The following is a 27,766-nucleotide window of genomic DNA, read 5'->3' as shown; positions in this document are numbered from 1 at the left end:
CCTCGTTTCCTCTCCTTCACTTTTTTTAGGAAGATTAGCCCTGAGCTAATATCCATGTCCATCTTCCTCTCCTTCATATGTGGGATGCCTGCCAAAGCATGGCTTGACAAGTGGTGCCTGGGTCGGCACGGGGGATCTGAACCAGTGAACCCCGGGAGACTGAATCGCAATGTGCTAACTTAACCACTGCTTCACCAGGCTGGCCCCTCTTCTCACTTTTTACACCTCATCTTATATGTCGCCTCCCCAGAGTTGCCTTCCCTCACCATCTAAATGGGAGCTGTTGTTGGAAAAAGGGCTGGACTTTCAGCTATAAGATAAACAAGGTCTGAGGATCTAATGTATAACATAGTGACTCTAGCTGACGACACTGAGTTGTGTAATTGAAACGAGCCAAGAGAGTAGAACTGAAATGTTCTCATCAAAATAAATAAATAAATACATGAGGTGATGGATGTGTTAATTAACTCACTGGGGGCCATCCTTTCACAATGTAGATGTGTATCAAACATTGTGTTGTACATTTTAACTAGCTTACAATTTTATTTCTCAATTTTACCTCAGTAAACCAGGAAAAAATAAAGTAGAGCCCTCCGATCCCCTCCCCCATCTACTCTGTTAGAGTCCCTGTTTACGTTTCTTCACGTCCTTATCACAGACTATGATTGTGAGATTTCTTTATTTTCTTCTTTCTGGTCTTTGTGCTCCGACTAAAATGTAAATTCCTAGTGGTCAAAGGCCTTTGTTCCTCTTGTTCAGGCTGCTATCTCTGCATCTAGGGCTAAACTTCATATATTAGGACACGAATTGTAGTTCCTGAATCAGTGAATAAAGAGGAAAGGCTCTGGCTTGCGATTCAGGAGACCTGGCCTCTAGGCTGACGTTACCAGTGAGCGCTGTGTGACCCTAGACAAATCCCAACCTCTGTGGACCCCTGTGACTCATCTACAGTGGAGAGGAAGATTCCATGTATTGAGGTTAAGATGGCTGCCAAGTTTCGAGGCTTGATTCTTCCTTCCTTGTTTTCTCACAACAGTACTAGAACAACCAGTATTTAGGGCAACCTCGGAAAAAATAAGGCTAGGTCTTGAGGTAGAATCACAGGGTCAGGATGGTATAATAACAGAATTGAATCAGCTTCAGTGCATCCCCAACTCAGGTGCGGGGGCCCAGCCTCCACCTACAATGCCCAGCAGCCACCGTCCCGCTGTGTAGGAGACGCTCTCCAAGACTGCTGACCACCACCACCCTCTTCCACATCCTCCCCAGGGTTAGGGCAAGGAAACTGTGACCTGAGGACACGGGAACAGAACAGAAAAAAGCATCATTTCTAGAAGGACCCCTTGTGGAAGGCCCAGTGTTTGTTGAGTTCACAGTGAAGGCTTCATGATGGAGAAGACACTGCTAGCCTGAGAGGGCGGTGGGGGGAACAGCTCAGTGTAAGAAGGAGGGGAGGCCAGAGAGGGGGAGAGCGATCACGCCACTCTGGAGGCTCAGCCATGTGCCCTGCCAAACGCTGCCTTCACCGCCCAGAGTGAGACTCTGGAAGCTTTTCAGAGCATTCTTCACAGGCCTGGGCTCTGGAGGAGGGAGGGATGTCATTGACAGTTTGTTATTCACTTTGTGTACATTCTCACCTTTTGAAATGAAGCGGGATGGGTGGGCTGAGTGTGACCACATGCTGGCAAGAAAGGCATATTAATCACCAAACTGAAAAAAGGGAGCCACTGCACAGCACGAGCAGGGAGTTTGGTGGTGGGGAGCTCTGGCAGAAAGTTGCTGATGGAAAAGGAGGCTGGGCTTGGATTTGCAGTAAGAGCTCAGAGAAGATGGAACTGAGCAAAGACCTTTGAACTAACAGCACCAATACAGCAAATGATTAACTGGTTAAGAAACAAAAGTTCAGGACTTGGGAGAGAGGACCGGGAGCCTGAGTGTGGACTACCGAGTTTTGGAAGTGGCAGGAAAGACGAAAAGAAATAGCGAGAGAGAAAACCAGCCGGGGATAAAGAAAGACTGTTTGGGTTTGTTTGGAGGGTTTGTTGGGTTTTTTGAAGGGTGAGAATGAAGGTGACTAAGGGGGTTAGGACAGGAGAGGCCTAAGTCTGTTTGTAACTATTAGGAGACATAGCAGAGGAGAGAGAGGCAGACAAGACCGCATGGCGGGCAGAGGAACTGTGCCAAAAGATTATCTAGAAGATGAAGTTGTGGAGTTTATTCACTCTATTAGTTTTATTACTGAACTTGGGATTAACAGACATATAAGACAGTGCACACAATTTAATACAACTGGATGCATTTTGACATATGTATATGCCTGTGACAGACCCACCACTATCAATATAGTGAACATGCCATGCCCTCAAGCCCTGTTGGAATGCCTTCCTCCTGCCCCTCCCATCTCACAAATCGGCTTCTTCTCACTATGAACTAGTTTGCATTTTCTAGAATTTCATATAAATACAACCATACAAGAAGTGCTCTTGTTTGTCTGGTTTCTTCTGCTCAGCATGATTATTTTGAGGATTCATCGATGTTGTTGATTGTAGTCATTCCTGTTTATTGCAAAGTGGTTGTATGAGTTTCCCGTGGCTGCTGTAACAAATGATCACAACCCACTTGGCTTAAACCACAGGAATTTATTCTCTTACAGTTCTGGAGGCCAGAGTTCTGAAACCAAGGACAGAAAAGGTTGGTTCACTCGAGAGGCTCCGAGTGAGCATCTGTTCCATGCCTCTCTCCCAGCTTCTCCCAGCTACCAGCACCCCTTGGCTTCTGGATGCCTCCCTCCATCTATGTCACTGAAATGGACAATGGAGAAGGAAGCTGCAAAGAGGGACTGATGGATGGAGGTAAAGAGATGAGAGTGTAAGACGAAGACTTGGAATAAACTGGAAGGGGTTAAGGGGAAGTGTGGGGAACTTTCTGCCTCAGCCTGTCACTCAACAGTGTTTAGTTGTTCCTTTGGCAATTTACTCTAAAGTGGATTTAAAATTTACAAGAAAAAGTACTTTACTTTCCCTGTTCCAGTAACGTTTTGCTCTGACCTGAAGAGGCCCAACCTATTCCAGGGAGTTAGTCTGGGCAGAAGTTATGCCCTGGCTGAGCACGAGATGGCACCCTTTCTGGAGCAGCGGGACCTCCCTGGGAAAGTCTTTATTGCAAATGAAACTGATCAGAACCGACTTAACCTTTCCCTCCTTTTCTAGAGCTCAGATGAAGTCTACTGTCTCACTCATCTGCAGTGTTTTGGAGCAAAACTTTTCAAGAGGGCTGTGAGTGTCTGCTCTCTCTGCTTCTCACCTCCCGTTTCTCCTCAGCCCCCTCTAGTCTGGCTCTGCCCCACTGCTCCACTGCAACTGCTGTCACCAAGGGCAGCAGCAGCTCTGTGTTACCAAATTCAAGGATCACTCTTGTGTCCTCATGCTCCTCTCCTTCCTGATGCTGCACTTTCCCGTCTCTCCCGACTTTCCTGAGGCCTCCTCCTCAGCTTCCTTGTCTGGCTCCCTCTCCACTTTCCTTCTCTTCTCCAACTGCTTTCTTGTCCTACGTGATCTCCTCAGTGTGACACTATCATCAGAGGTCTGCCTTCCAATGCTGCTTCTGTCTCGCTCTCTTGGATCACCTGCTCTGGGGAGGGTCGCTGCTCTGTCATGAGGACACTCTAGCAGCCCTGTGATGAAGCAGATGTGACAAGGCACTGAGACCTATTCCCAACAACCAGAGCAGAACTGAGGCCTCTGCCAACAGCCAAGTGGTGAGCCGTCCTGGAGGTGGACCCCATGACCAGTCGAGCTTTGAGATGACTGCATCCCGTGCTGATGGCTCGACTGCAACCGTCTGAGAGATCCTGACCCAGAACCACCCAGTTCAGTTGCTCCTAGACGCCTGGCCCTCAGAAACTGCATAAGCTGAAAGATGTTGGAGGCAAGATGAATCAAATTCAGCACCGATTAAAGTTGTGCTGACTCCTGGCTGCTTCGTCCAAGCAGCTCTGGTTGGCAGAATGTTTCTAATAAGTATCTGCTCTTCAAGAGCATTTTGGATAATTGACAACTAATGGCTCAAATCGTGACCCAATTCCCGCAGTTTGGAGGGATTAATATCTACTTTCAATTCAGTTTTAGATACATATATGAATCTGTCCATGAAAATGGTGGATGGTGTAAGGATTCAATACCAAATGAAAATAATTTTGTCACAAGATATTTATGTGATTATGTCACAGATTACCCAGGAGCAATATTCAAAGTATATAACCTCTGGTATGGCAAACATAAATTAATACATAAGTCACTACATAGATAAAAATTAAAAACATATTTGCATTTGTTTTGTAACTAAACTATGTGTAGCATAAAAAGGGATAAAGCTCAATGCGAACCAGTCACAAGGCATTATGACAATTTCCATTCATCAGTGATTTTTATAAACTGTGCTTGTCTTCTGGGCTGTTTGGGTTGGCCGTGGGTACCTTCTTGTATGAAGGCCATCAGCTCTGTTGGGGTGGCCCTTTCCTGCACCTACGACTCTCAGCGCATTCCCCGGTCCCTCTACTGCTCCCTGCCCTTGTCCCATTGAGAGTTGGGAGCTAGAGGCCTCCCATGGTGCCTCGCCCCAGGGTGCTTCCCCATGTTCTGGGTGCCTTAACCCTATCCCCAGCTTTGCACACAGGCGTTTCCTTACACTCTCCTCACTACGCTTTCTGAGTTCAGGTGAAATCATCCTCTTCTTGTATTCACAGCCCGAGGCACAATGAGGGAAATCTTACAAGACTCACTTCAGAATACAAATGGGGATTATGAATATATGTTATAAACTGGGATGAGGTTAAGAACTTCCGTTCCAGAGCAGGGATATGAGAGTACATTGTTGGAGGGATGTATAAAAATGGTGTGCCCTCCTCATCCATCCCTTGAGGAGTCTAGAACTGGAGAGAGAGCAGGTAAACTCGTACAGGGAACTGGGAACGTCCTGGGAGGACAGCTCGGCACACCTTGGTTGGGCTGATTTGACCCAACACTGCATAGACATAAAGGACACAAACCATGTGTCCCATGTCTCTGTCTGCTCCACCACACTCAGCTGTGGGGAAGTTCACGCTATGAAAATGGGCAGTCAGGACTAGGACCCTGGGCCCTGTCTCATAGATTCTGGATTTCCTGGCGGGTCCAAATTATGGGCTCAGTATGTGGCTGGAGCTAGAAATGACTCTCTCCCAGGTGTTCCTGCACAGAGACATTCCACGGGGAAATTAGTCTATATCTCAGGCTGCAGTTTAGATCGCAGGCCTGAGTGACAGGAGGGAGGGAGCCCTCCTCTTCCATCCCTCTGCTGCTGCAGTGCATGAGGATGCTGCTGCGCAAGTGGGCTAATGGTGGCCAGGGTTTCCACCAAATCTGCCCAGGTCAGCGGGTCGATGGGACACAGGAACTACGGGTGGCAGAAAGCGCAGCGAAGACCAGGGTTGGCAGCAGAGGATGGGGATTTTCCATCAGTCTCAGGGCTATGTGTCCCCTTGAATGGAGTAAGCCCCTGGTTGTTGGATTTAACACGGGAAAGACACTCCTGGGAGGAGAATGTTCTTGGTGTTCTGAGATAGAAAATCGAGTGACTTAAAATGAATATTTAAGAGATGTGATTTTATCCTATTGTATATTAGGCTGGTAAAGCAGGTGTGTGGCTACACTTCCATGGTTTTATTTTCCTTAGGACAGAATCCAAACTCCTTGTGATGGTCTTCACAGTTCTGAGCACTCTGGGCCCTGTTCTCTGACCTCACCTCCTTGGTGCTCCTCCCGGCCTTATGGCTTAATGCTCCACTCAGACCCAGTGACTCCTCTTTCCTCAAATACACCGCAGTTCAGTCTCTCTCCCTAGGCCATTCACCCTGCTGACCTCCTCCCTGGATTCCATCCCTGCTGCCCCAACAAGGTTCCACCCACTTCCCTACCTGCAACTTGTCTCTCCTTCAGGTCTCACGGCAACCCTGACTCCCCTCCTTGAGAAACTGTGACTGACCCACAGATTCCAGCAAAGGCATTCTGGTTAGGGTTCTGCCTAGCACTATCTCATCCCTTCACATGGTGCTGTAGATTATCTTGCATCTCCTAAGAAGAAGATATGCTGAAGTCCTGACCCTGGGTACCGATGACTGTGATTTTATTTGCAAATAGGGTCTTTGCAGATGTCATCAAGGTAAGATGAGGTCATACTGTACTAGGGTGGCCCAAACTCAGTTACCAGTATCTTTATTAGAAGAAGGAACTTTGGGTAGAGACACACGCACAGGAGGCACACCATGTGACAATGGAGGCAGAAATTGCACTTATGCATCTACAAGCCAAGAAATGCCAAGGCTTGCCAGCAAGGATGAGGACCCAGGAAGAGGCAAAGATGGATCCTTCCCTGAGGCTTCAGAGAGAGCGTGGCCCTGCTCAACCTTGGGTTCGCACCAAGAGCCCCCAGAACGGCAAGAAAATCAATTTCCAGTGTTTTAAGCCACTAAATTTATGGTCATTTGTTACAGCAACCCTAGGAAATTGATGGACAAGGTACACATGATTTTGGATTAGAATGACATATTTTTTTCTTTCTCTCACTAGAGTGAACCCCATGAGGACAGAGACTCTATCTGTTGGGCCTGTCATTGTTTCTCTGGCTCCTGGGACACTGTATATCACATATTACATGTAAAGAAATATTAGTCCCATAAGTGAACAGGAAAAAAGGTTGATTACCTGAAGAAAAGTGGTTTTCCAAAAATAAAAAGAGAGAAAAAAGCTTGCACATTGTGGGTCAGAAAGACAGCAAGTACAAAAGGAAAAGACAATTTTTGTGGAACTGCCATTGCAGATGAAAATTTCGGCTTCACTGTTTTTGACCAGGTATATCATGGCTGTTATGTGACAATTTTTTGAGTAGATCCAAGAATCCATGAAACTTTTTCTGCTTATGTTTATTTTTAAGTCCAGGAGACATCCTAGGAGGAAATAATAATTTCATATTTGATCAAAACAAATGGATTGCCTTGCAAGTAAATCTGCATAGTGGATTTTTGGTAAATTAGCATTTAAACAACGGATTAGTTTATTAGTCTGACAATAGTTAGGGTCTACATGTGGGTCAAGCACGTGACTGTTGGAAAACTTCAGAAGATCCGTCCTGCCTGTGCTGGGGGCCAGGCCTGCTTTATCAAACCTTGAGAATCTTTCTTGCTTTTTCTAAAATTTTCTCATCCACTGGAGGCTTCCTCGGGCTTCCAGGCTGCAGAAACTTCTTCACGGTGGGCAGGTTGCTGATTCTGGCTTTCAGGGCCTGCAAGGCACAAGAGCACAGCCTCAGAGTGGGGCCAAAGACCAAGCCCGTCATTAGCACAAGCCAGGGAATCTGAGACCCTCCTAGACGAGGACCACCTGAGTCTCCTCCATCGGCACCAGCATGAGGCTGGGAACAGACACCCCATGAGCCATGAGGATAAGAGAAGAAAATCCAGCTCAATAGCATTTTCTTCCCTGTCTTCTTCCCTACACACCCATCCTGTGGATTCATGGCTCTTTGCAACACAAGAAAGAGTAATGTGTCTGTCTGATATCAGCACAGATAAAGTCTCCAGTGAGGAAAAGCAAAGATATAGGAAAGGGGGCAGGACCCGAGGACATGAAATATAAAAGGTAAACCATGAGGCTGGTCAAAACCAATTTGCCCACCAACAGAGAGACGAGGAGAGAGGGGAGACTGTGCGGAGAGAAACACAATGCGTGAAAGGAGGAGCAGGAGCTGAGGAAAAGAGAGTTGTTCACAGACTCGGGTGTGGAAGGAGAAGGACACTCCAGGGTCAAGGGAACCACAGAGAAAAGAGGACAGAATCCGGAATGGAACCGAGGCCTGGGAGAGAGGAGCTGATGCTGGGTCCCTCTCACTTTAAAGACAAATTATCGTTTTGGGGCAGAATCCACTCAGATTTCTTCAGCATAAGGAGAGTCTTTTCATGCCTCAGACCATGGCCTAGAACTGAATTGTGGAGACCAGAGGGGAGCAAAGGACTGGATATTAATGGGGACCCTAGAGCCCAAATCTTAGATTCCGAGATGGGAGGTGTGGGCCTTCCGTCCTCAGGGCTGTGAAAGAGATCACCTTCAGCAGAGGGAAGTTGGCCAGAAGGTTGGGGTCAAGCTCTTCAACAAGGTAAAGAAGTTCCACCAGGTGGATGTCAGCCCTGCTCAGCCTGTTGCCAACCAGGTAGTCTTGTCCGTGGCTCTTTAACACCTGGCGAATTGGAGGAATCGCATCATGAACACAGGCACAGGCAGGCTGGGCCCCCTGCTCCTCCCAGCTCTCTCCAGCCCGCTCTCCCTCCTCTGCTGCCCACTGGGCGGATGTGGAGCTTCAGTCCTTCTCCACCAGCCCTGAATCACTGACACAGAGGGAGGAGTGGGCTCTGCTCTTCTTCCCTCACTCCTCAGTTGAAGCCCAGGTTGCCACTTCCTTTTCCCCTTCCTACATCTCTGGGGCTCCCCACTAGCATCTTCCACTGGGTCAAGAACTTAGCACCTCTGTGCCATTTTTCCTTCAGTCTCACACCCAACACTGTGCAGCCCTCAAACTTCAGGACACGGCTCTTCATCTGTCTCTCTCTGTCTCTCTGCTTTTTTCTTTCTCCTTTGTTCCTTGGGCAACAGCCTTCCTGAGTCCTCAGCAGACTATTTCAGTCTACGTTTCTCCTCTCGTCTGCTCTCCTCATTTCCTGGTCTATCTCTCTGGGACCTGAAATAACCCTGGGTCACCTTGAACTCACCATCCCCTTACAACAATGGCTCTGACTCCTACCCGACCTGTGTCTGTCAACAACATTGGTGGAATATGTTCTAATTTGCCTGCTGAACTATCTAGCCGTGACTGCACTGATGTCTGCACCTGCTTTAAAATGCATCAAAAAATAACGTACTTGATTGGAGGAGAGGAGGATGGGGACAGATATGATTACGCAAACATCATAAAAAAGGTTAATTTTTTGAATACAGGTGATGGGTAATATGAGTTCATTGTACCTGTATTTCAACTTCGATATATCTTTGAATTATTCATAATAAAATATTGCAGGAAATATGTGATATTTATCAAAGATATGCAGAGATACGGAAATCACAGACAAAAAAGGGAAAAAACACACATGGCACCACCAACTAAAGATCATAAGAATTTGGCAAAGACCCTTCCAGAATATGTATGCTCATAGAAGTATGGACAAAAACAAATAATATAATGAAGCATCAAATGCCATATAGTAATGTGCATCTTCCAGTTACGTCATCACAGGGCTCTTTGATCTCAGACAACAGATGTCCTCAAACTGCAGTGACTGAGGAGCTTGCCACCCTGTGAACATGCTGAACTCTCAGCACCACAAGGGCCAGGAGAGCGGACTTCGTGATTAGTACTACACTCTTCCCTCCGTGAACAGGAGCTGACACACTAGCACTGAGTGCACACTTGTTGAATGAATGAAAGAATGATTTCATGCTCTATAATGATAGGGAGGTCGAGATCAATCCGTTATTTACATGTAAGGCTCCTGTATCTCTCACAATCAAGTTTTGGTTCCTGATTTCTATTTAGCATGATTTCAGGTTGTTGTGGTCTTGAAATGTCCTCCTTGACCTTCAAAGAGAAACATCCACTAGCACAGGTACTATGCTAATGATGGAACTTTATTTCCTTAGCTTGCATGACTTTCCTCAAAAATATAATAGCCGTGCTCCCAAATTTGTAGATTATTTTCCCTTAACACCATTTCATCTCTCTCTTCTTTATTCATGACCCCCATCTCTGTTTTGACACATCTCGTCCATTCCCAGAAATTCTACCACAATCTCCTGATGGGCAGCTGGTCTCATGTCTCCCTACACTTGATACCAGAATATTTTCTCTTTTTGCTGAGGTAGATTCTCCCTGAGTTAACATCCATGCCAATCTTCCTCTATTTTTTAGTATGTGGGCCACTAGCACAGCATGGCGCTAACAGAGTGGTGTAGGTCCACACCTGAGAACCCAACCCAGGCCCCTGTGGAGTGCCCTGAACTGAAATGCTAGGCCATGGGAGCTGGCCACAGAACATGTTCTGAGGTATTGCTTTCATTGTGTTTCTCTTGGACCTACGGTTGTCCATGGTGTTCTGCAAGATCTGTTTCAATCTCTAGTGTGGCTCTCAGAGCCTTCCACAGCCCAAGCTCTATGACCCCGAAATTCCACTGAAGAGAGAATTCCAGATTGGGTCCTAGTAAATTGAAATTTTGCTGGCAATTATAACTTGGCTAGAACTGCTACGATTCTTCTTCACAGTGGATTGTTATAAAATGCCTTGAGAGTCAGGATGCTCCATTAACTAGGATTCAGGAAGGCTGATGGGTGTGAAGGTCATTGTCCCAGGAATGCTCAGTTCTCTTCTTTCTCCTCTGATCTCAGTGCCCCAGGATGCTGAACAGCCAACTCACTTTTTCAAACGCAGGCAAATAACGATTTGTTGTGCTCTCTTTGATCAGGGTAATCTTAGCATCTTTTTCATCGGGTGGGGTTACGGGTAAAAGCCGGAACTTGGCATTCAAATCTGCCACACCTTCTATGTACATATCAATCCTGTAAGACAAAAATGATCAAAGTGTCAAATCTCTTCTGCCTTTGGTTTTATAGTTTAAAAATATAAAGGAATGGGGCACCAGGAGGTGGCAGAGGAATCCACCTATATTTTTATAGGGCAGTCATCCACCCATGATTTTTTCTGAATTTTCACATTTCATTTTAGAACAACATTTCGAAGTAGATATATGTTAAAATTTTTGTTATGCGCATGACTAAACATAAGGACCAGGAGCATTGGTGACCTGTCCCAAGTCACAAGCATGAGAGACATTGGTGGAATCACTGCAAGTGACCACTGAGACCCTAGCTAGGGTTTGCCAGCTCTGCTCGGTTTGCTCTGTGCACAAACTCAGTTTAATTCACACGGCCAAAGAGGTGCCACCTAAGTCACCTCCACAGAGAGTCCCTGGCCCAGCCATCCAGAGAGTCATGTCCCTCTGCCTCTCAACCTGTTACACCACCCAGGACCACATAGCGCCCGATGTTAGCAGCTCCTCCAATGATTTCCATAGAACATGGTTCACAGCCCTCTCCAGGTACTGCTGCCTAGTGCTGACCATGTTTGCATTTCTCAAGAACAAACCTAAAGTATCCCCTGAAATGGTGCAATTCTTCATTCAGTTCCCACCAGAGCATAAGCCAGGTAATTTGCTTTGTGTGTTCCAAACGAAGCTTCCTGCGAGAGGTTTTTAAAAATAAAAGCTTTGTTGACACATAATTCACCTACCTTAATGTCATCCTATGCGAGTGCACAATTTTGTCATTTTTAGAAAAGTCAAAGAATTCTGTACCATCACCACACTCTAAGTCCAGACTATTTTCACCTCTCCTGAAGGAGCTGCTGTGCTTTCACAGGCATTCAACACTCTTCCCTCCCTCTAGCCCTAGGCAACCACTCAACTGCTTTCTGTTTCTGTCGACGTGAATGTTCTGGATGTTTCATGCAAAGGAAATCATGGAATATGTGCTGTTTGTGTCTGGTTCCTCTTATGTGACATAATCTTGTCAAGGTTCATCCGTGTTGTACCCTGCATCAGGACATCATTCCTTTCCATGGAAAAATAGTACTCCATTGTGTGGACAGACCACTCTTTGCTCATCTGTTCATCACTTAATGGGCAATGGTCTGTTTCCACTTTTGAAGATTATGAACAACACCATTATGAATATTTTCTACAGGTCTTAGTGTGTATGGATTTTCGATTCTCTGGGGTACATACCAAGTAGTGGAATTGCTGAGTCATATGGTAACTCTATGTTTAACTTTTGAGTAACTGCCACAGTTCCTTACACGGTTTTAATTTTTATCATGTGGTCCCATCACAACAGGGAAGAGACTGCCCAGATAAGCTTGTATTGAATAAATCTGCTGCTTCATCCCTGTATCAAAATGCTCAATGTAACCCTATTATCTTGGGCTCAATGTTTCTAATCCTTGTCAAATGGGACATGCATACAACTGGGTTATAACTTAGGTTCCTGGTCATCATTCTGGTAAATTCTGGAAGATGAGAAGCAGCTCCTTTGGGTCCTTCGTTCCCCAGCCTTATCAACTAGACCCTCAGACACTTTGCCCCTCATCTCTGACTGTGGGCTGGTGTCCAGTTCTTAAAGGCTTGATCACCTGGAGTCATGACTCCACCATCCTTCTGGCTTCTCAGTTCATCATGGTTTGCAGACTTCTGTCACTGTGCCCTCTCCGTGGGCCGCATCCTCTTCTATAATCCCGCTGGCTTGAGTCCACTGCAGGTTTCCTGTCCCTCATCCTCTGAGTACTGAACCTCAGTCTATACCAATGAGGCCAAACTGCTGGTGGTCATGATCCCCCTGACAAGGTATTGGTGCCCCAGGGAAGGACCTAAATTGTTCCTATTAATTCTTGACAAAACAGCAGGAAAAATACCGTACAGGGCTCTCTCCTTGATGTCTTTCCCATAGAGGTTGTGTTTGGCGGCGATGTAGTTGAGAATGGCTCTGCTCTGCACCAGCTTCATCCCATCAATTTCCACCATTGGCACTTGCTGGAAAATCAAACTGCCATCTTTCAAAAGAAGAAAAGGAAAAGTAGAGTGAGATGTTTTATGGATCTCATTTTTTGAGGATGAAAAACTGTTCATTGAAATGGCTAGAGATATAAAATGAAACTGAAATTACTGGGTAACACTTTAATAGAACAGCAGTTGTTGTGAGCTTCCCACAGCCTTTCTTTTGCTTATCAAGCCTCCCTTCACTTTTTAACCAGTTATTACATTTACGTTTTTATTCTCCATCCAGATACTTGGTAGGTCCCTGTATTTCTTGTGCTCGATTTCTCTTCATAGATATTTGAGGAAGAAGTTGGGAGAAGCTGCAACAGGACCACCAGCCATTTGCCATTTCAGGTGGGATGTTCTGAGAACAAGCCTATGGTGCTGCTGGCATTAGGCCATAGCAAGGGAGATTTCTACGGAGGGTGATTTGTATGCTCTTCAAATTCCACCATTTGACAGTGTGTGGTGGGGGCCCTGTTTTCCCCACCTAGTCCTGCGGGCCTCCCTCTTTCTCTCCACCTCACTGACTTACCTGGCGTTCCAAAACTCTCTCAGCACCATCTTGTGATCTGTGTCTATAATACGGTTAGGACTTCACTTTCTCCAACCTGTCAGAGAGAGAATTCCAGGCAACTGTTGGGCCTGTTTCTCCTCTTTCCCTCTATTGCATGTGTTTGATGTTCTTTCTGGGAGGCTGTGGGATCCTGAGCTGATACAGCTCCGTCATGGTGCAGAAAAGCAGGAGAAAGCAAAGAGAGGGATCCATGGGACACTGGGGATGGTCCTGTAGCAAATACTCAGAGAGTTTCAGCCCTTCCTGGTCCTTTGGGAGTTACCAAAGCTGCCCACGGAGCCCACCCCACACATTTGAGCCACTTCTCTCCCTCTCCTTGGTCCCCGACTCCCAGCATACACGCACATAAGCATTGCCTGGGGTTAAATCCTCAACACATGATTTTGACTAGATCCTCTCATCAGAGGAATTTAGAAACTTGGACTTACCATTTTTCAGCTTTTCAAAGTCCTCTGGGGTGTCTATAAATTCCTCTTCAAACTGGAAAGCAGAAAGAGTAAGTGAGTTCCTGTTCTTTCATTCCACAGCATTATAGAAGTTTTAAACTTGAATGGCCCCTGTCTGGACATAATAAGGAGAAGGGAGATTTCTGAGCTTGGCAGGGCACACAGGGCAGTGTGATCAGGGAGACTGGAAATTTAGATTAGAGCCATCAAGGAAAAAGCACGGGTGGCAGCAGGTAATGGCTCATTCTTGAGGTTTCAATTCACCTCCACCCTGTTTCCACCTCTGTGGATGATCCTGGTCATTGGGGAGGGGGATGTCACGGAAGGAGGGGACTGGGAAGTTCCTCTAGTTATGGGGTTTCAGTATCTCAGGATAGCCTGTCTCTCCAGGAGAGATCAGGACAGGACGTTGTGTGTCCACCAGTATAGGGTATGCCAGGTGGGCTATGGCAATCTCAGATGCTGCCACCAGTGGCTTCCGCTGTCATTAACATCATTCCATCCCATGAGGCCCTGCTTACTATAAAATGAGTCCTGGTTACTGCACAGCTTTAACTCTAAGATTCAGAATTTCCTCTCCTGGAAAATTGGGACACCCTAGGTTAGATGTCCAACTGAAGAAAGGAAAAGGAGTTATCAAGGTAGTCAAAAAAATTGTTTTTTAATCAAGAAAACTTGGCTTCTGATATGACTGCCTGGATTTGAGCATCATTTCTTACACGTGCTGCCTCTTGATGTTGGACACATCACCAAATCTGCTCATGTCTCAGTATCCTCATCTGTATAATGAGCATAGTTACAGCACCTAGGTTATAGGTTGGTGTGAAGATTAAATCAGTAAGGTATGCTAAGGCATTTAAACAGTACCATGTATACATGAGGTGCTCCATAAACACAAGTTGTCAGGATTTTTAAAATTGGTTGCTATTTCATCTGACCATTCCCCCTGCTTTTTTTTTTTTTTTTAATTTAAAGCTACCTAACATTGCTGAACCTCTGCTCCATCCTTGACCTACACTCAGGACTTTGACCTTGGTGTAGATTCTCCTTCTCCTGAGACAAGTCTCTCTGGTTGGAGGGCAGTCAGCAGCAAGGCCGTCATCTGACCAGAAGCTCTGAGTGCTTGTGGGGTTTCAACACAAATATGAAAATCAGTAACTATATGATCACGCGGTTTACTTAATCGGCAGAATCGATCAAACCTAAAGTCAAAAGAGACCGATGTCAAGAAAATGGGTCTCAGTGCTGATAAGATTTGGTTCCAGTCTTGCGTCTGCCTCACGGTAGCTGTGTGATCGGGGCACAGTCACTTAGCATCTCCAGGCCTCAGTTTCCTCCTCTATCAAATGCAGGGAGAACATTTTCTTAAGCAGAACATGTTGGGTTAAAATACAGATTACAGGACCCGGGCCACACACACCAAGTATAACTAGTAGTGCTGTTTGCAGTGGCTGCTACGGTTTAAAGGGTTCTTGATGGTGAAAAGCTTGAGAATCTGGGGAATTCTAACTTCTCCAGTAGAAGTGTTTATTGTGGATCCACACGGCTCCACAGGGTCAGACTCTAGAGATAGTGAGGTGTGGGCGCAGCAACTCCTAAAGCACCCAGTTCCAGACAAACATAAGGAATGGTGGCTGGTCATCAAGGGAGGGCGGCCAAGGTGGGATGGGTTGGCTGGTGAGATGGTGTTTATGAGGCTAATGGAGACGGATGGGATGGTGAGGACCAGCCTTTGGGCACAGAGAACCCAGAAGCCCTGACCAAGAGCCTCTGGTAAGTCCTGCCCCACCCCCTCTTCAGTCAAGCTGTTGCAGAAGAGGAAGCCTGGGATGCACTCAGCATCTCCCCTGCTTCCCCATCCTGTGCTGAACTCATCCTGCCCAGGGGCTCTCAGCACATCCCTGAACCCCGAGGTTGACCCTGGAGTACAGTGAAAATTGATTTATAGAGAGAAAACGGCCTGGGAGGGCAGAATTTGGATGTTTCATGTGCTCATTCTTCATGAAATTGACAGAGGTCCAGGCTAAAGTCCCATGCATCCATGAAGCCACCTAGAAAATGTAATCCCACAGCTTCAGTAAACATGTCATTATCAGGCAGAAGGGAGGACACTAGAAGTTCCTGTCACAGGACGCCACCTCACCTGGAACCCTCCTTTTTTGTTCCCACCTGAGGGATGAGATCTCCTGAGTCTGTCCATGACTCCTCCCCAGGAAAACCCTCCCTGAGTTGCTGGTGCCTGGATCTGGACTGAGAAGTGTGTTTCTCAGTGACACCTCTAGAGGGCAGCACTCAATAGAGTCCAGGATACCTACCAGCTTTCGAGTGGCATTATGACATTTTGACACTGTAAATGATTGGGTGTCCTCGTAGATGCTCCCTCCTTTCCTTTTAATCACCTCCTTATTATCGTGCAACCTCACTGGAATGTAAGCTGCCTGAGGACAGAGCCCGTGTCTGTCTTGTTCATCTGTGTATCCCCAGGACCTAGCACAGGACCTGGCGCTTAAAGGTGCTTGACAAACTCACTGCTGAGTGAATGTACTGCATCTTTCACAGGTGGTTTCTCACAATCCTCTCCTCCCCACATTTGTGGTTATGTCTGAACTTTAACCATACTATATTCTGATATTATATATTTTTGTTTTTATTATGGAAATTTCTCAAATGTGCCAAAATAAATATAAAAGTACCAAGATCCTCCTTGTACCCTTCACCCAGCTTCGATAATTATCAACTCAAGCCAGTCTCGTGTCATCTATGTGCCCACCACACTCCGTCTCTTGTAATAATTTGAAACAAATCAGAAATATCATATATTTCATCTTTAAATACTTCAATGTGTATCACTAAAACATAAGAATTACTTCGAAATAACCACAGTACAGTATCACACCTAAAACTTTAACAATAACTCTCTAATTTTGTGTAACATGCAATCATATGCATGTTTTTAATTTTTGCATAAATGGCATAAATGATATTTTACACTTTGTTTAAATCCAAATCCAAATAAGGTCCACACATTGTGATTAGTTTCTTAACTTTTTTTTGATTGTTATGCTCTTTGGTGGCAAGAAATTTTAACAATGTATTAGGTCAAACCTTATTGTATTAGGTTCACGTCTTAGAATTTTTGTTTTAATGCAAAACCCTTGACAGGTCACTGAGTAAGAATAGTCTCCTAGCTCATGTGAGAAAGGACTTTGATAGTCAATCTTAGATGCAGCTTAAGATGACTGAACTCAGAACCGACCTCGACTCCGGCGGCAGCCAGGAGCCACCGGATCGACTCCATCAGGCCTCGTGCATTGAAGTAGTGCAGCCTGGGCTTCCCCGCCATGATGCAGTCTCCTGGGTTCTCTACACCTGAATGGATGAATGAATGAATGAATGAATGAAACTATAGAAGCAAAAATGAACTTTAAGATATATGGTTAACAGCACCAACAAGGTTGAAGAAGGGTCTGCCTCCTTCCTGGCAGAGTTGGAAGAGTCCCTGGAATGTCTTCTGTGGCCCAAATTCTCACTCTCAGGAGTGGAGCCCAGGAAATTGCCCCAAACCACTCTGCAGTCTCCATCGGGTGAAGACTGGTGTCTTGGCAGCCTAACGTGAGAGTCTGTGGTAAGGACGCATGCTTGGGAGTCCAGGGAGGAGGTTGGATTAGAGAACTAATATTTATTGAAAACCTCCATCTGATGATCCTGACCGAGTGCTGAGCCCTTTGGCTACATTATATCTTTAGCCTCCCAGCAGCCTCACGAAATAGTTGTCATTATCCCCATTTGTCAGTTAATGAGACCAAGGCTCAGCCATTGAATGACGTTCCCACAGTCATACTCCAGGTGGTGATGGACGTGGAAATCCAGCCCAGGACTAAAGGGAGGGCAGGGCTGGAACCCACACAGACGCAGGCCCTGGGAGCCTGTGAGGGCCTTGAACCAGAGGACTTCCCTGATGGCGAGGAGGCAGAGGGAGCAGAGTTAAGGCTACATTTGTTCCAGAGCTGGAGTTAGGGCTCAGAGTCGGTTAGCTGTAGCTCCAAAGATGCTAATCCTTTCCACAGACGCAGGATGCTGATTCCTTGTTTTTTTTTTTCTGTTTTTTTTTTGAGGAAGATTAGCCCTGAGCTAACATCTGCTGCCAATCCTTCCTCTTTTTGCTGAGGAAGCCTGGTCCTGAGCTAACTTCTGTGGCCTTCTTCCTGTACTTTATCTGTGGGATGCCTACCACAGCATGGCCTGCCAAGCGGTGCCATGTCCACACCCGGGATCTGAACCAACCAACCCTGGGCCTTCGAAGTGGAATGTGCGAACTCAACCGCTGCGCCACGGGGCTGGCCCTTGATGCCTTCCTTTTTATAGAATTCTACATTCTACCTCTTCTTATAATCTCGAAAAAGGGATGTTACTGCATTAACTTTACAGTACATGGAGTGGAACTAACATTTGTTCACTGTCTGTCATACAATGGATGCTCACAAATAGATCTTCATTTAATCTTACAGAAATCAGCTGAGGTGGACTCTGTTATTACTCCCATTTTACAGCTGGGCAGATGGAGTTTTCTAGAGTAACTTGCCCAAAGTAGCTTGTATAAGTGGGATGCAAACCCACTTGTATGTGAAACCAAAGAGCAGGACTGATTATCTGTATTAGTATTTTTCAAAATGTGCATGACCGTCCTTCAGTGGATTGTGAAATCCACCAACTTTTGAAACAAAATAGAAGACAAAAGACACTATCCAAGTGCACCATTTACAGACAAGGTGAGCATCATTTCAGAAGTGTTAGATCTCATCATAAGTGTGCTGTACGCGTGGATGTGTGCACACTCATCTGATGGTAAGAGAGACGCTGGTTGTGTCCAGTCAGCAAACTCTGAAAGCCCTTGGCCCTTGTTCCATCCCAGGCGTGGTAGTCGACAGAGCAGGGAAGCAGAGACAGACACTCAGCGGCTCCAACAGCGGACATGGCTGGTTCTCTCGTGGGTGTGAGCGGTAACACACAGGACTTGTTATAAGCGCGAGTCCCAAAGCCAGGTCTTAGGGAGGAACAGTTGCATTTTCTCTCCAAATCCCAGGCTCTGTTTAGAAAACATTAATATTCTCCTCGCAAAATTGTATTGTTGTGGAGTTTGGGACAAAAAAATACTTCTCTTTACTCAATGGGTGTATCTCTGAGTAAGTGTGTGTGCCTCGAATTTTAGAAATCAAAATGTTTCCAATATCCACATCTCTAATGAGATCTCAAAAGTAAAAAGTCGTTTGGAAACATACTTAATCAACCCGTCCGTCTCGAAATTGGAGATAGTGGAGTTTGTACTTTCCTATCATGGGAAGTGGAGGTGCTATGAGGAGCAGAATGAACAGGAGACTAAAGCTGGCACTATGGTGGGAGGTGTGTTTGCTGTGGCCTAAGGTTCACAGAGCCAAGTGACTCACACCTCACACTCAGCTCCCTTCCCTGTGACTGAGGATCAAGTTATGAAGGGAAAGGAACTCTTACTTTAGGCAATATTTTATCATAATTCTCTTCCTTAAGACAACTTTCCTCACCTCCCACTAGGAGGTTCCCAAAGGCCTGGTCAAGACTAGGGCAAAGGTCATCATGTCACAAACCTTTGCCTGGTCAACAGAAAATGAGAACTAGAGAGATTCTATGATGTGCCCAATTCACACACATATATTACTGATTCATACTCACTGTCCAGCAAGTGTGTCTACCCTCGATAACAACCCAGGAAATAGCTTCTAATGTCCTATTTTAAAGATGAGGAAACCGGAATTCACACACACAGCACCTTCCCTGGGCTCAAACATTCCTCCTCGGATGTCAGGCCACGTGATTTCAGGTTTCACTCTCCCAGGTGAGACTGAGGCTCTCTCTAGGCTTCTCTCTGAGACTCCTGTTTGGTTTTTCCCATTCAGAATCCATCACCAACTGGTGGTTGAGGGGAGGGAGAGAGGGAACCATGGGATTCGTGAGTTCCTCTCTGTCAGCTGATTTTAGGGGCCTGATAGGAAGAAACGTTGATAAAAGTGTGCCTTGCTTTACTTTGACTTCCTAAAACTCTACTGTGAGTAAGCCGAGGGCTAGAATAACTACATTAACCTTAATAGGGGAGAGGGCTTATGTTCCTCAAATGCATATATGCATGATAATTCCAGGGGTAAACTAAAGGAGCCATGCTGGGGTGGTCCTGATTACCAGCATTTCTTAACAGAGAGAAGGGAGACTGGAGCCAAAGCCCAGCTCCTTTCCTCTCGAGGAACAGAGACCCCGGCAGGTTGTTTCATTTCTGCACTGCAATTATCTCTTCATAAATTAGAGTTTTCTCAACTTTTGAGGGCTGTAGAGAAAGTTAAATGAGATAATGTACAGAAAAATTCATCATAGGCATCAGCAAATGCAACTTCCCTCCTGCTCCCAGGTCCTGGGAGATGAGTGAGTTGAACACACCAGGAAACACGTGTCATCCTTCTCTATTTCTCAGTCAGTCTGTCTTCCTCTCTCGCTGTCGGTGTATCTATCTATCTCTTGATCCATAGAGCTCCAGTAGGAATAAGATTAGTCATACTATATATATGTGTATATATACATATCTCCAGAGTTCTTTCAAACGTCACTTAAAGGCTCTTTGTATTTAACTCGTATGGAAGGATTAGTGATCTTCACAGATCACTTAACCTGAAGTGCAGGAAGTTTTTGGCAAAGGTTCTGGGCTCTGGCATGTCATGAACCACAGGCTTGCATAGCCCCAAATGCAGCAGATCCCTGGTTCTGCCCCTGGACCCTGCACCCCATGTGCCTCTCTCACCAGACCGACCCCGCTGCCTCTCACTCCCTGATCCAGGCACTCTGGACTCTGTCCTGTGCCCAGGTCCCCTGTGCATGGGTTCCAGCCATTGGAATGGGGGACCCACTGCTTGTCTCTCCAGCTGTTCTTAGCACTCGGGCAGGTCTCCCTGTCTACACTTGATGAAATGATCATGTCGCTCCAGCATCCTCCTGCTTACCTGGAAACAGTCACATTCCACAGATCTTTCTCTGACACTTATTTCTGGTTTACATGTATATGTATCTCCTTATTTAAAAAGTTTCCTTCAAACTTCCTCAACCAACACTCCCTGAGCAGTTTCGTGTGCTGAGAAATGAGGGCTGGTGGGGGACAAGATCGAGCCTGATGAGGTCCCTGACCAAAAGGGGTTTAAGTCTAGTCAGTAAAACTGATGTGTGGACAACTGACAGAGCACAAAGGGCCCAGCAGGGACTTCACTTTGGGTGGTTCCCAACAACAATCACAAGTCTCTTAGCCAAGCAAGTCAGAGCAAGGTGAGGAGGCTGCCAGGGGAGACAGCTGAGGGGCTGCTGCGTCTGCGCAGGGCGCTCCCTCCTCCCGGGCAGCATCCAGTCCCAGCTCCCTCCTCTCTCCCCACGGGGCTGCCTTCCTCCCCTGCACAGGAGGCCCCGCCTCCCCCTGTCACACTTGCTCTCCAGAGAACCTTGCCTGGTCCTTTCCTCCTTGCCATTGCAGTACCTTCTCCCATAGTCCTAGAGCTTTCCCCGTGGGTTCTGTCGTGTTCCGACTGCTCCAGGACTTTCACATCATCTCCCTGAAACTCTCCATCTCTCCTGTGTGAGAATGTTCTTTTTTCCCCCAATATTAATACTTAGAGCATGGTTGACTCTTACATTCTGATGTGAATGACTTCTCCATTCCGGTACTTTTGAAGAACTCAGTCTGTGCCCCTGTGATTATAGATTTCCCACGGAGACTTCCTGAGTTGGGGAATTTGCAAGGTCATGTCATTTAGGGACTCTTAACTCGGGGTGATTTTGTCTCTCCCACCCCAGAGGATACTTAGCAACCTCTGGAAACATTTTTGGTTGTCATAGCCCGGGGGGGTGGTGGTGGTGCTACATCCATTGGGTAGAGAGCAGAGGTGCCTCTGATGTGGAGTGGGGCGATGCCTCCATGTGCATGCACCTGAGAGCTTCTTATTCACCCTCAGTCCTTCTGCATGCTACCCAGCTCGTTTGTCACCCACCATGTCATCCAAACAGACATACTGAGTGGATATTTAGTTGGAATTACCTTGTGGTGGATTGCCGTTGGCTCATATCTGTGTTATCTTCCCAGAATAAGGTTTTCGGAAAATATATTTCTGAACAATAGACTAATTCTTCTCTGTCCATGTGTACCTCTCATTTGACTTGGCAGCTGCCACCAGCACTAGGTTGGAACCTGACCCTGACACTGTGTTTTTCTACAAGCAACTGAACTGAAAAGCAAGAGGCAGACTAGACGATTGATTTCTTGTAAAACTTGTAAACAAACTATCTTTGTAGATATCTTAAAGGTGTGAAGTTTGCAATTTGAGGAAATATATTTGTTAACACTATTCTCAAGTATATTCCTTAAACTAATTAAATGTACATTGGTATGATAAATATTTTTTAACAAAAAAAAATACGGCGATGGACAGGACAGCTCCCACAAGTTTCCCAGTGCAAAATGTCAACAGTGCCGAGACTGAGACACCCTGCTCCATCTATTTGCAGGGTTTGCCACGAGTTGGTTGAACCCCAGAGAGAGGCTGAGACTTGCCAGCAAGCTAATCCCAGCACAGACTTAGTTAGAACCTAGTTCTGCTGACCCTCAGAACAATTTATTCCTACTACAAAAAATTTAAATACTGAATTGTCACAGCCTCCTTAGCGCTACGCTATCACAGTTCACAACTGCTGTGTGTCGACTCTTCTGTAGAGAAAGTAACTTCAGCATAAACACCCACACTCTCTCTTGCATGGGCCATATTCTCAGATTGCCTAAAACGGTATCATTCTTTTCTCTCCTCCTATCACTATTTTTCTCATATCTAAATTCTGAAGCCCGATTTTCTACATTCTTCATTTTCACATTTCTATAAAGATGATCCAACTGCAATTGAATAAACAAACTCGAACTGACCGCTAAGCATGATGTGAGTCTAAAACAGATCTTTCTTGTGCTAAGGACACATTTTAAAGTATTTTTCTGGTGACCTACATGTGAGGATGTGAGACAGGGTATGAAGATCCATCAAATCAGCACTCACCTTCTTAAAGTCTGTCTCCTGCTTGGCTCAGCAACTCAATACCAGCCCCTCCCGAGTTGTCAAGCTGCTTTTATAATGGAATAACTCCTCCCTCTGAGATGGGTGTAGTGGAGGAAAAGCCACTCCTACACAGTTCAGGGGCTAAGAGTTCCTGCTAGATTAGAAAACTGCCAAGTCATCCTCTTATCACAAAACAATTGGTTAATAAGCTCCTTTGCAAGATTGGCAACTGAATGATAAAACAAAAAGTTTCAGCACATTTGGACACTCTCTGCCTGTCAGTGGGGCATGGCTTCTTGATGAAACTTTCTGTGAGGTTTTCATGAATTGGATGCAAGGACGGAGGCAGATGAGAAACTCTGCCTTGAGCAGAGCAGGAGCTGACATCAGCAAGGGGCAAGCGGAGTTCTGGAATATTTTTATATTGGGTCACAGACAAAACACAGCACACCCGATGAAATGTGAATTTCAGACAAATAGTAAATAACTTTTTACTAGAAGTATGTCCTAAATATTGTATGGTGCCCATCCAATGTACCCATCCCCCTGCTTCAGCTAATGACGATTCGAATATAGATGTCAGATTCTGTGTTTGAATTACAGATAAAGGAATGTGTACAAAGTCATCGTTCTGGGCCCGAGGGCCTGGGATGGGAGTGATTTCCAGCTTAGCCACCCCCAGGGCCAATGAGTAAGACTCTCCCTGAAACTGTGGGCTTTGGCACACTGAGTTCTCCTGGCTTGAGTGTGAGGGTCCCCACAGTGGGGGGTGGCGGAGGGAGCAGACACACCCAGGGCTCCTGCCTGAGGCTTCACTTCCCTCTAGTCTGTTCTCTGCTCACAGCCAGAGTGTTTCCTAAAGTGCAGATCTGAGTCTCACCCCCTTCTTGAACTCCTTCAGTGACTCCCATCTCCTGTAGGGCGGCCTCTTCACATCCTCCTCCCACCACCCTCCAGCCCCATCACACTCCTGGGCTAGGCAGGGCCTCCTGCCTTCCTGCCTGGGCACGTGTGCCAGCCCTGCCTGGCCAGCTCCTTCCCCACTGGACACCCTCAGCTCCTGCCCTCAAGCTTCCCAGTGGGAGATGGGCTCTCCTCCAGGCCCCCACTGAGCCCCATGAACCTCTCAGGAACCTAAAGGCCACTGCCTCCCCCACTGCCCTGTGAGCTTCTGGTGTTGGGCAGGGCCCTGTGGGGTCCCCAGGGCTCCCTCACCTATGGTGAGAGCTCCACGCATAGCTCCATGCCCACCTTGGTGACCTAAGGGTGCAACTCTGGGCTTTGGGAGTTCCTCCCAATTCCCCCACACTCCCCCCTGCTTGACATCTGTGCCCATTCCCCCACGTCTTCCAAATATGTTTATTCCTGTCACCAAATGCAGTGTGTGGGCCTCCCTTGGGCCTGATCCTATCAAACCCACTGTACGGAAACCTTCATGAGATGTGGGGGAATTAGAATGCTGAACACTCAATGAAATGAAGAAATTATGAACCTTGAGCGTGACAGGAGAATACTCGGATTATGTTTAGGAGGAGTCCTTCCCAGATAACTTACTATGTTTCCCAAGGTCAAGGTGTCAGTGGGCTGTGCTTCCTCCAAAGGCTCCGGGGGAGGCGCCTTCCTGCCTCTCCCAGCTCTGGGGGCTTTCTGCGCTCCTTGCTTCCTTGGCTCATGGCCACATTACTTCAACCTCCGACTCCATCTTCGCCTCACCTCACCCTCTGTGTCTGCGTCTTCTCTTCTCTTGTAAGGATACGGGTCATTGGATTTGGGACCCACCAGGAGATTCCAGATGATGTCATCTCAATTTTCTTAGCTCAATTACATCTGAAAAAGACCTTTTTTCCAAATACGGTCACACTCACAGGGTCCAGAAATGTGGACATGGACCTATCTTTTTAGGAGGCCAGTTTACCACTCACTACAGGGTAAGGATGAAAAAGATTGTTGGCCATTGCTGAAGCAGGGGATGGACATGTTGAGGTTTGTAGCACTATTCTCTCCAGTTTTGTGTGTGCTAGAAATTTTGCATTCAATAATTTTTAAAAACTATATTACTTATTGTGCTCCTAATATGTGCACGGGCTGTGCCAGACTTTAGGGTCTTGACTGATAAAAAGATGAAGGCCCTACTCCCAGGAGCTCAGTGTCTATGGGGAAACTGATATTAAATGTGTAGTGTCAAAATAAGGGAAGAGAAGACAAAATAGAGGAAAGACAATCACAGCTCTGTAGAGGGTTGTAATTAGAGCAAACAACATGTGCAAAGGCCCTGAGGCTAGGAAGGCTGATCTGAGTGTGGCAGAGACAAAAGTATACACATAGTGTTGCCAGATTTAGCAGATAAATTGAGGATTCCCAGTGAAATATGAATTTCAGATAAACAATAAATAATTTTTTAGTGTAAGTATGTTCCATAAAAAGTTTAGGACATGCTTATACTAAAAATTATTTATTATTAGTGAGAAATTCACATTTAATTGGATGTCCTGTATTTTATCTGTGACCCAATATGAAACAATTCTGGAGATCCGCTTGCCCCTTGCTGACGTCAGTTCCAGCTCTGCTCATGGCAGAGGTTTCTCATCTACCTCTGTCCTTGTATCCAATTCATGAAAACCTCAAGGTAAGTTTCTTGAAAAGGTCACAGCCCACTGACTGGCAGAGAGAGTCCAAATGTGCTGAAATCTTGTGCTTAATCATTTCCTTGCCAACCTTGAAAAGGAATGTATTAGCCAATTGTTTTGTGATAAAAGACAACTTGTCAGTTTTCTTCTAATCAAGCATGGAACCCTTGGCCCCTGAACTCTGTAGCAGAGGCCTTTCAAAGGTTCACACCTACAGGGTGGGGCTCCTGCAGCAGCTCTTGCAATTCCCTCAGGGCCAAGAAGGTCTAGAACTCTCTGATCATTTGTCACAGGACCATCCCCCATGCCCTGTGGATCCCTGTCTTTGCTTTCGTCTGCTTTTCTGCTCCACGACTGAGCTGTTTCATCTCAGGATCCCACAGCCCTCAGAGCAAGGACACCGAACACAGGTGAGAGAAAGGAGAGCAAACAGGCCTAGCGTTGCCTTGAAATCTCTTCTCTGATGGGTTGACAAGGTGATGTCCTAGCAGTATTATGGATTCAGATGACAAGATGGCGTTGAGTTAGTTGGAAGGCCAGATGAGCCTCTGGGGAGGGAGAGAAATAACAAGGGCCAGCAGCAGTGTCTGTGGAAGACAGGCCCCCTGCACACTCTATCCAATGGTGGGATTTGAAGAGCGTACGAAACACCCTCCATAGAAATCTCCCTAAGTACTGGCCGTAATGTCAGGAACTTGATAGATGTACTTTGGGAACTTCCCCACTGAAGATGCAAACAGCTGGTGGCCCTGTAGCAGCCTCTCCCAACTTCTTCTTCAAATATCCATGAAAAGAAATCAATGAAAAAACACAGGGAACTACCATATATCTGGATGGGAGATAGAAAGAGAAATGAAAGAATAGGTTAAAAAGTAAAGGGTAGATGGAGAAGAAAAACGATTACAAGGAAGCGAAAACAAAATGCTATTTCCTTGGAAATCTTCCCAGGGAATACTTTTTTGTTTCCTTTTATATCCTCAGTCGTTTCAACAGTTTTTCATAACAACAGTGTGATCGAGGAAATATTTTATTCTACCTTTTGTTTTCTTCTTTCAAAAGATGGGAGTTTGGGGGAAGATCCAAGATGGTGCCGTGAGTAGTCCTCTTTGTCTCTCCCCCTTCGAGTCTACAATTATTTGAACACTTATCGCTTGGTGAAGGATATCCAGACAGCATCTCAGGACGTCTGAGACACCCACGCGACTATACATCGGAAGGTGGACGTACTTTCCTCCGGGAGGATGTGGAAATAGGTGAAAACTCTCCAACCCCCACGAGCAGCCTAGTACCCGCAAGCGGCTTTCTTCCAACGGACGCCCCCAGAGGATCTACACACATCTAGGGCAGGAGCGAGCACACAACAGAGGAGCGACAGTGGAAACAGGTGACCAGAACCCTACCTAAACCCCCCGCAATTACTCCTAAACGCAGAGGGAAACTTTGGAGTTGCACACCTGAGCCCGCGGGGAGAGTCTCTCCCCGCCATTGGCGGGGAGACCCCGCCTGGTGCTCGCAGCGCCCGGAGGGTCCCAGAGAGAGTCGCGGAGGGTGAGGAGGTCTCCCAGCTGCCGTTGCCTGCCCCGTGGGACTAGGGATTGCCGGAGATCTCGGAGAGGACCGGGGCTGGGGGAGGTTTCAAAGGCCGGCTCTGCGACCCGGAGGGGAAGCGCCGGAGTTCCGCCCGGGCAGCAGACAAAACGCTCTGTCTGCCATTAGCAGAGGGGCCACGCCCAGCATTCAGGGCTCCCGGGAGAGGCCCGGAGAGAATCTCAGAGGGCGGGGGGACCCCCAGCTGCTGTTGCCCGCCCCGTGGGACTAGGGATTGCCGGAGATCTCGGAGAGGACCGGGACTGGGGGAACTTTCAAAGGCCAGCTCTGCGACCCGGACGGGAAGCGCCGGAGTGCCGCCCGGGCAGCAGACAAAACTCTCTGTCTGCCATTAGCAGAGGGGCCACACTGAGCATTCACGGCTCCGGGAGAGGCCCGGAGAGAATCTCAGAGGGGGGGGGGGCGACCCCCAGCTGCCGTTGCCCGCCCCGTGGGACTAGGGATTGCCGGAGATCTCGGAGAGGACTGGGGCTGGGGGGAGTTCCAGAGACCCAGCTTCATAGCCTAGGGGGAAACCCTACAGGCTCACAGCAGCCTTAGGGAAAGCCTCTGCACAGCACCAGTAGAAGGCACCCAGCCGGCAGCCACAAGGCTGGAAGACCCAAGGGCAAAAGCAGCATAGCTAGGTGTACTAACCACAGACTGTAGAAGATGCCAATAGCTCTCCTGCGACCCATAGAGGACAAGTGAGATTTGGGGGGTGCCGACAGCAACGGAGCGACAAATATAAGTGATCCCACCC

General features: G+C 46.8%; 1 protein-coding gene and 1 long non-coding RNA gene across 7 annotated transcripts; one reads left to right on the top strand and one right to left on the bottom strand.

Annotated features, from left to right (window-relative positions):
- The first annotated feature begins 1,895 nt into the window (after positions 1-1,895).
- Positions 1,896-4,785, top strand: LOC139046050 (uncharacterized). Of its 2 annotated transcripts, XR_011505610.1 has the most exons (4): positions 1,896-2,024; positions 2,654-2,852; positions 3,210-3,275; positions 3,725-4,785. It is a non-coding gene; the product is annotated as an uncharacterized lncRNA (long non-coding RNA). The 2 variants fall into 2 exon arrangements; XR_011505609.1 differs by having other exon boundaries at positions 3,210-4,784.
- A 2,157-nt stretch (positions 4,786-6,942) lies between these two features.
- On the bottom strand, positions 6,943-22,887 carry LOC123288362 (glutathione S-transferase A1-like). Of its 5 annotated transcripts, none has more exons than XM_070514757.1 (8): positions 22,790-22,875; positions 18,524-18,774; positions 16,945-17,057; positions 13,671-13,722; positions 12,547-12,679; positions 10,494-10,635; positions 8,137-8,268; positions 6,943-7,317 (listed from the first exon to the last, which is right to left on the bottom strand). In XM_070514757.1, exons 2-8 carry the CDS (start codon positions 18,660-18,662, stop codon positions 7,195-7,197), a joined length of 834 nt encoding a protein of 277 aa, XP_070370858.1. In that variant the 5' UTR covers positions 18,663-18,774; positions 22,790-22,875; the 3' UTR covers positions 6,943-7,194. The 5 variants fall into 5 exon arrangements, with proteins under 5 accessions (XP_070370858.1, XP_070370860.1, XP_070370859.1 ...); XM_070514759.1 differs by having other exon boundaries at positions 18,638-18,774; XM_070514758.1 differs by having other exon boundaries at positions 18,195-18,774; positions 22,790-22,832.
- Between the last annotated feature and the right edge of the window lie 4,879 nt (positions 22,888-27,766).

This window comes from Equus asinus, chromosome 8, assembly GCF_041296235.1.
Source record: "Equus asinus isolate D_3611 breed Donkey chromosome 8, EquAss-T2T_v2, whole genome shotgun sequence".
NCBI lineage: Eukaryota > Metazoa > Chordata > Mammalia > Perissodactyla > Equidae > Equus > Equus asinus.
The sequence above is the reverse complement of the archived record's forward strand: the minus strand, read 5'-3'. Positions and strand labels throughout refer to the sequence as shown.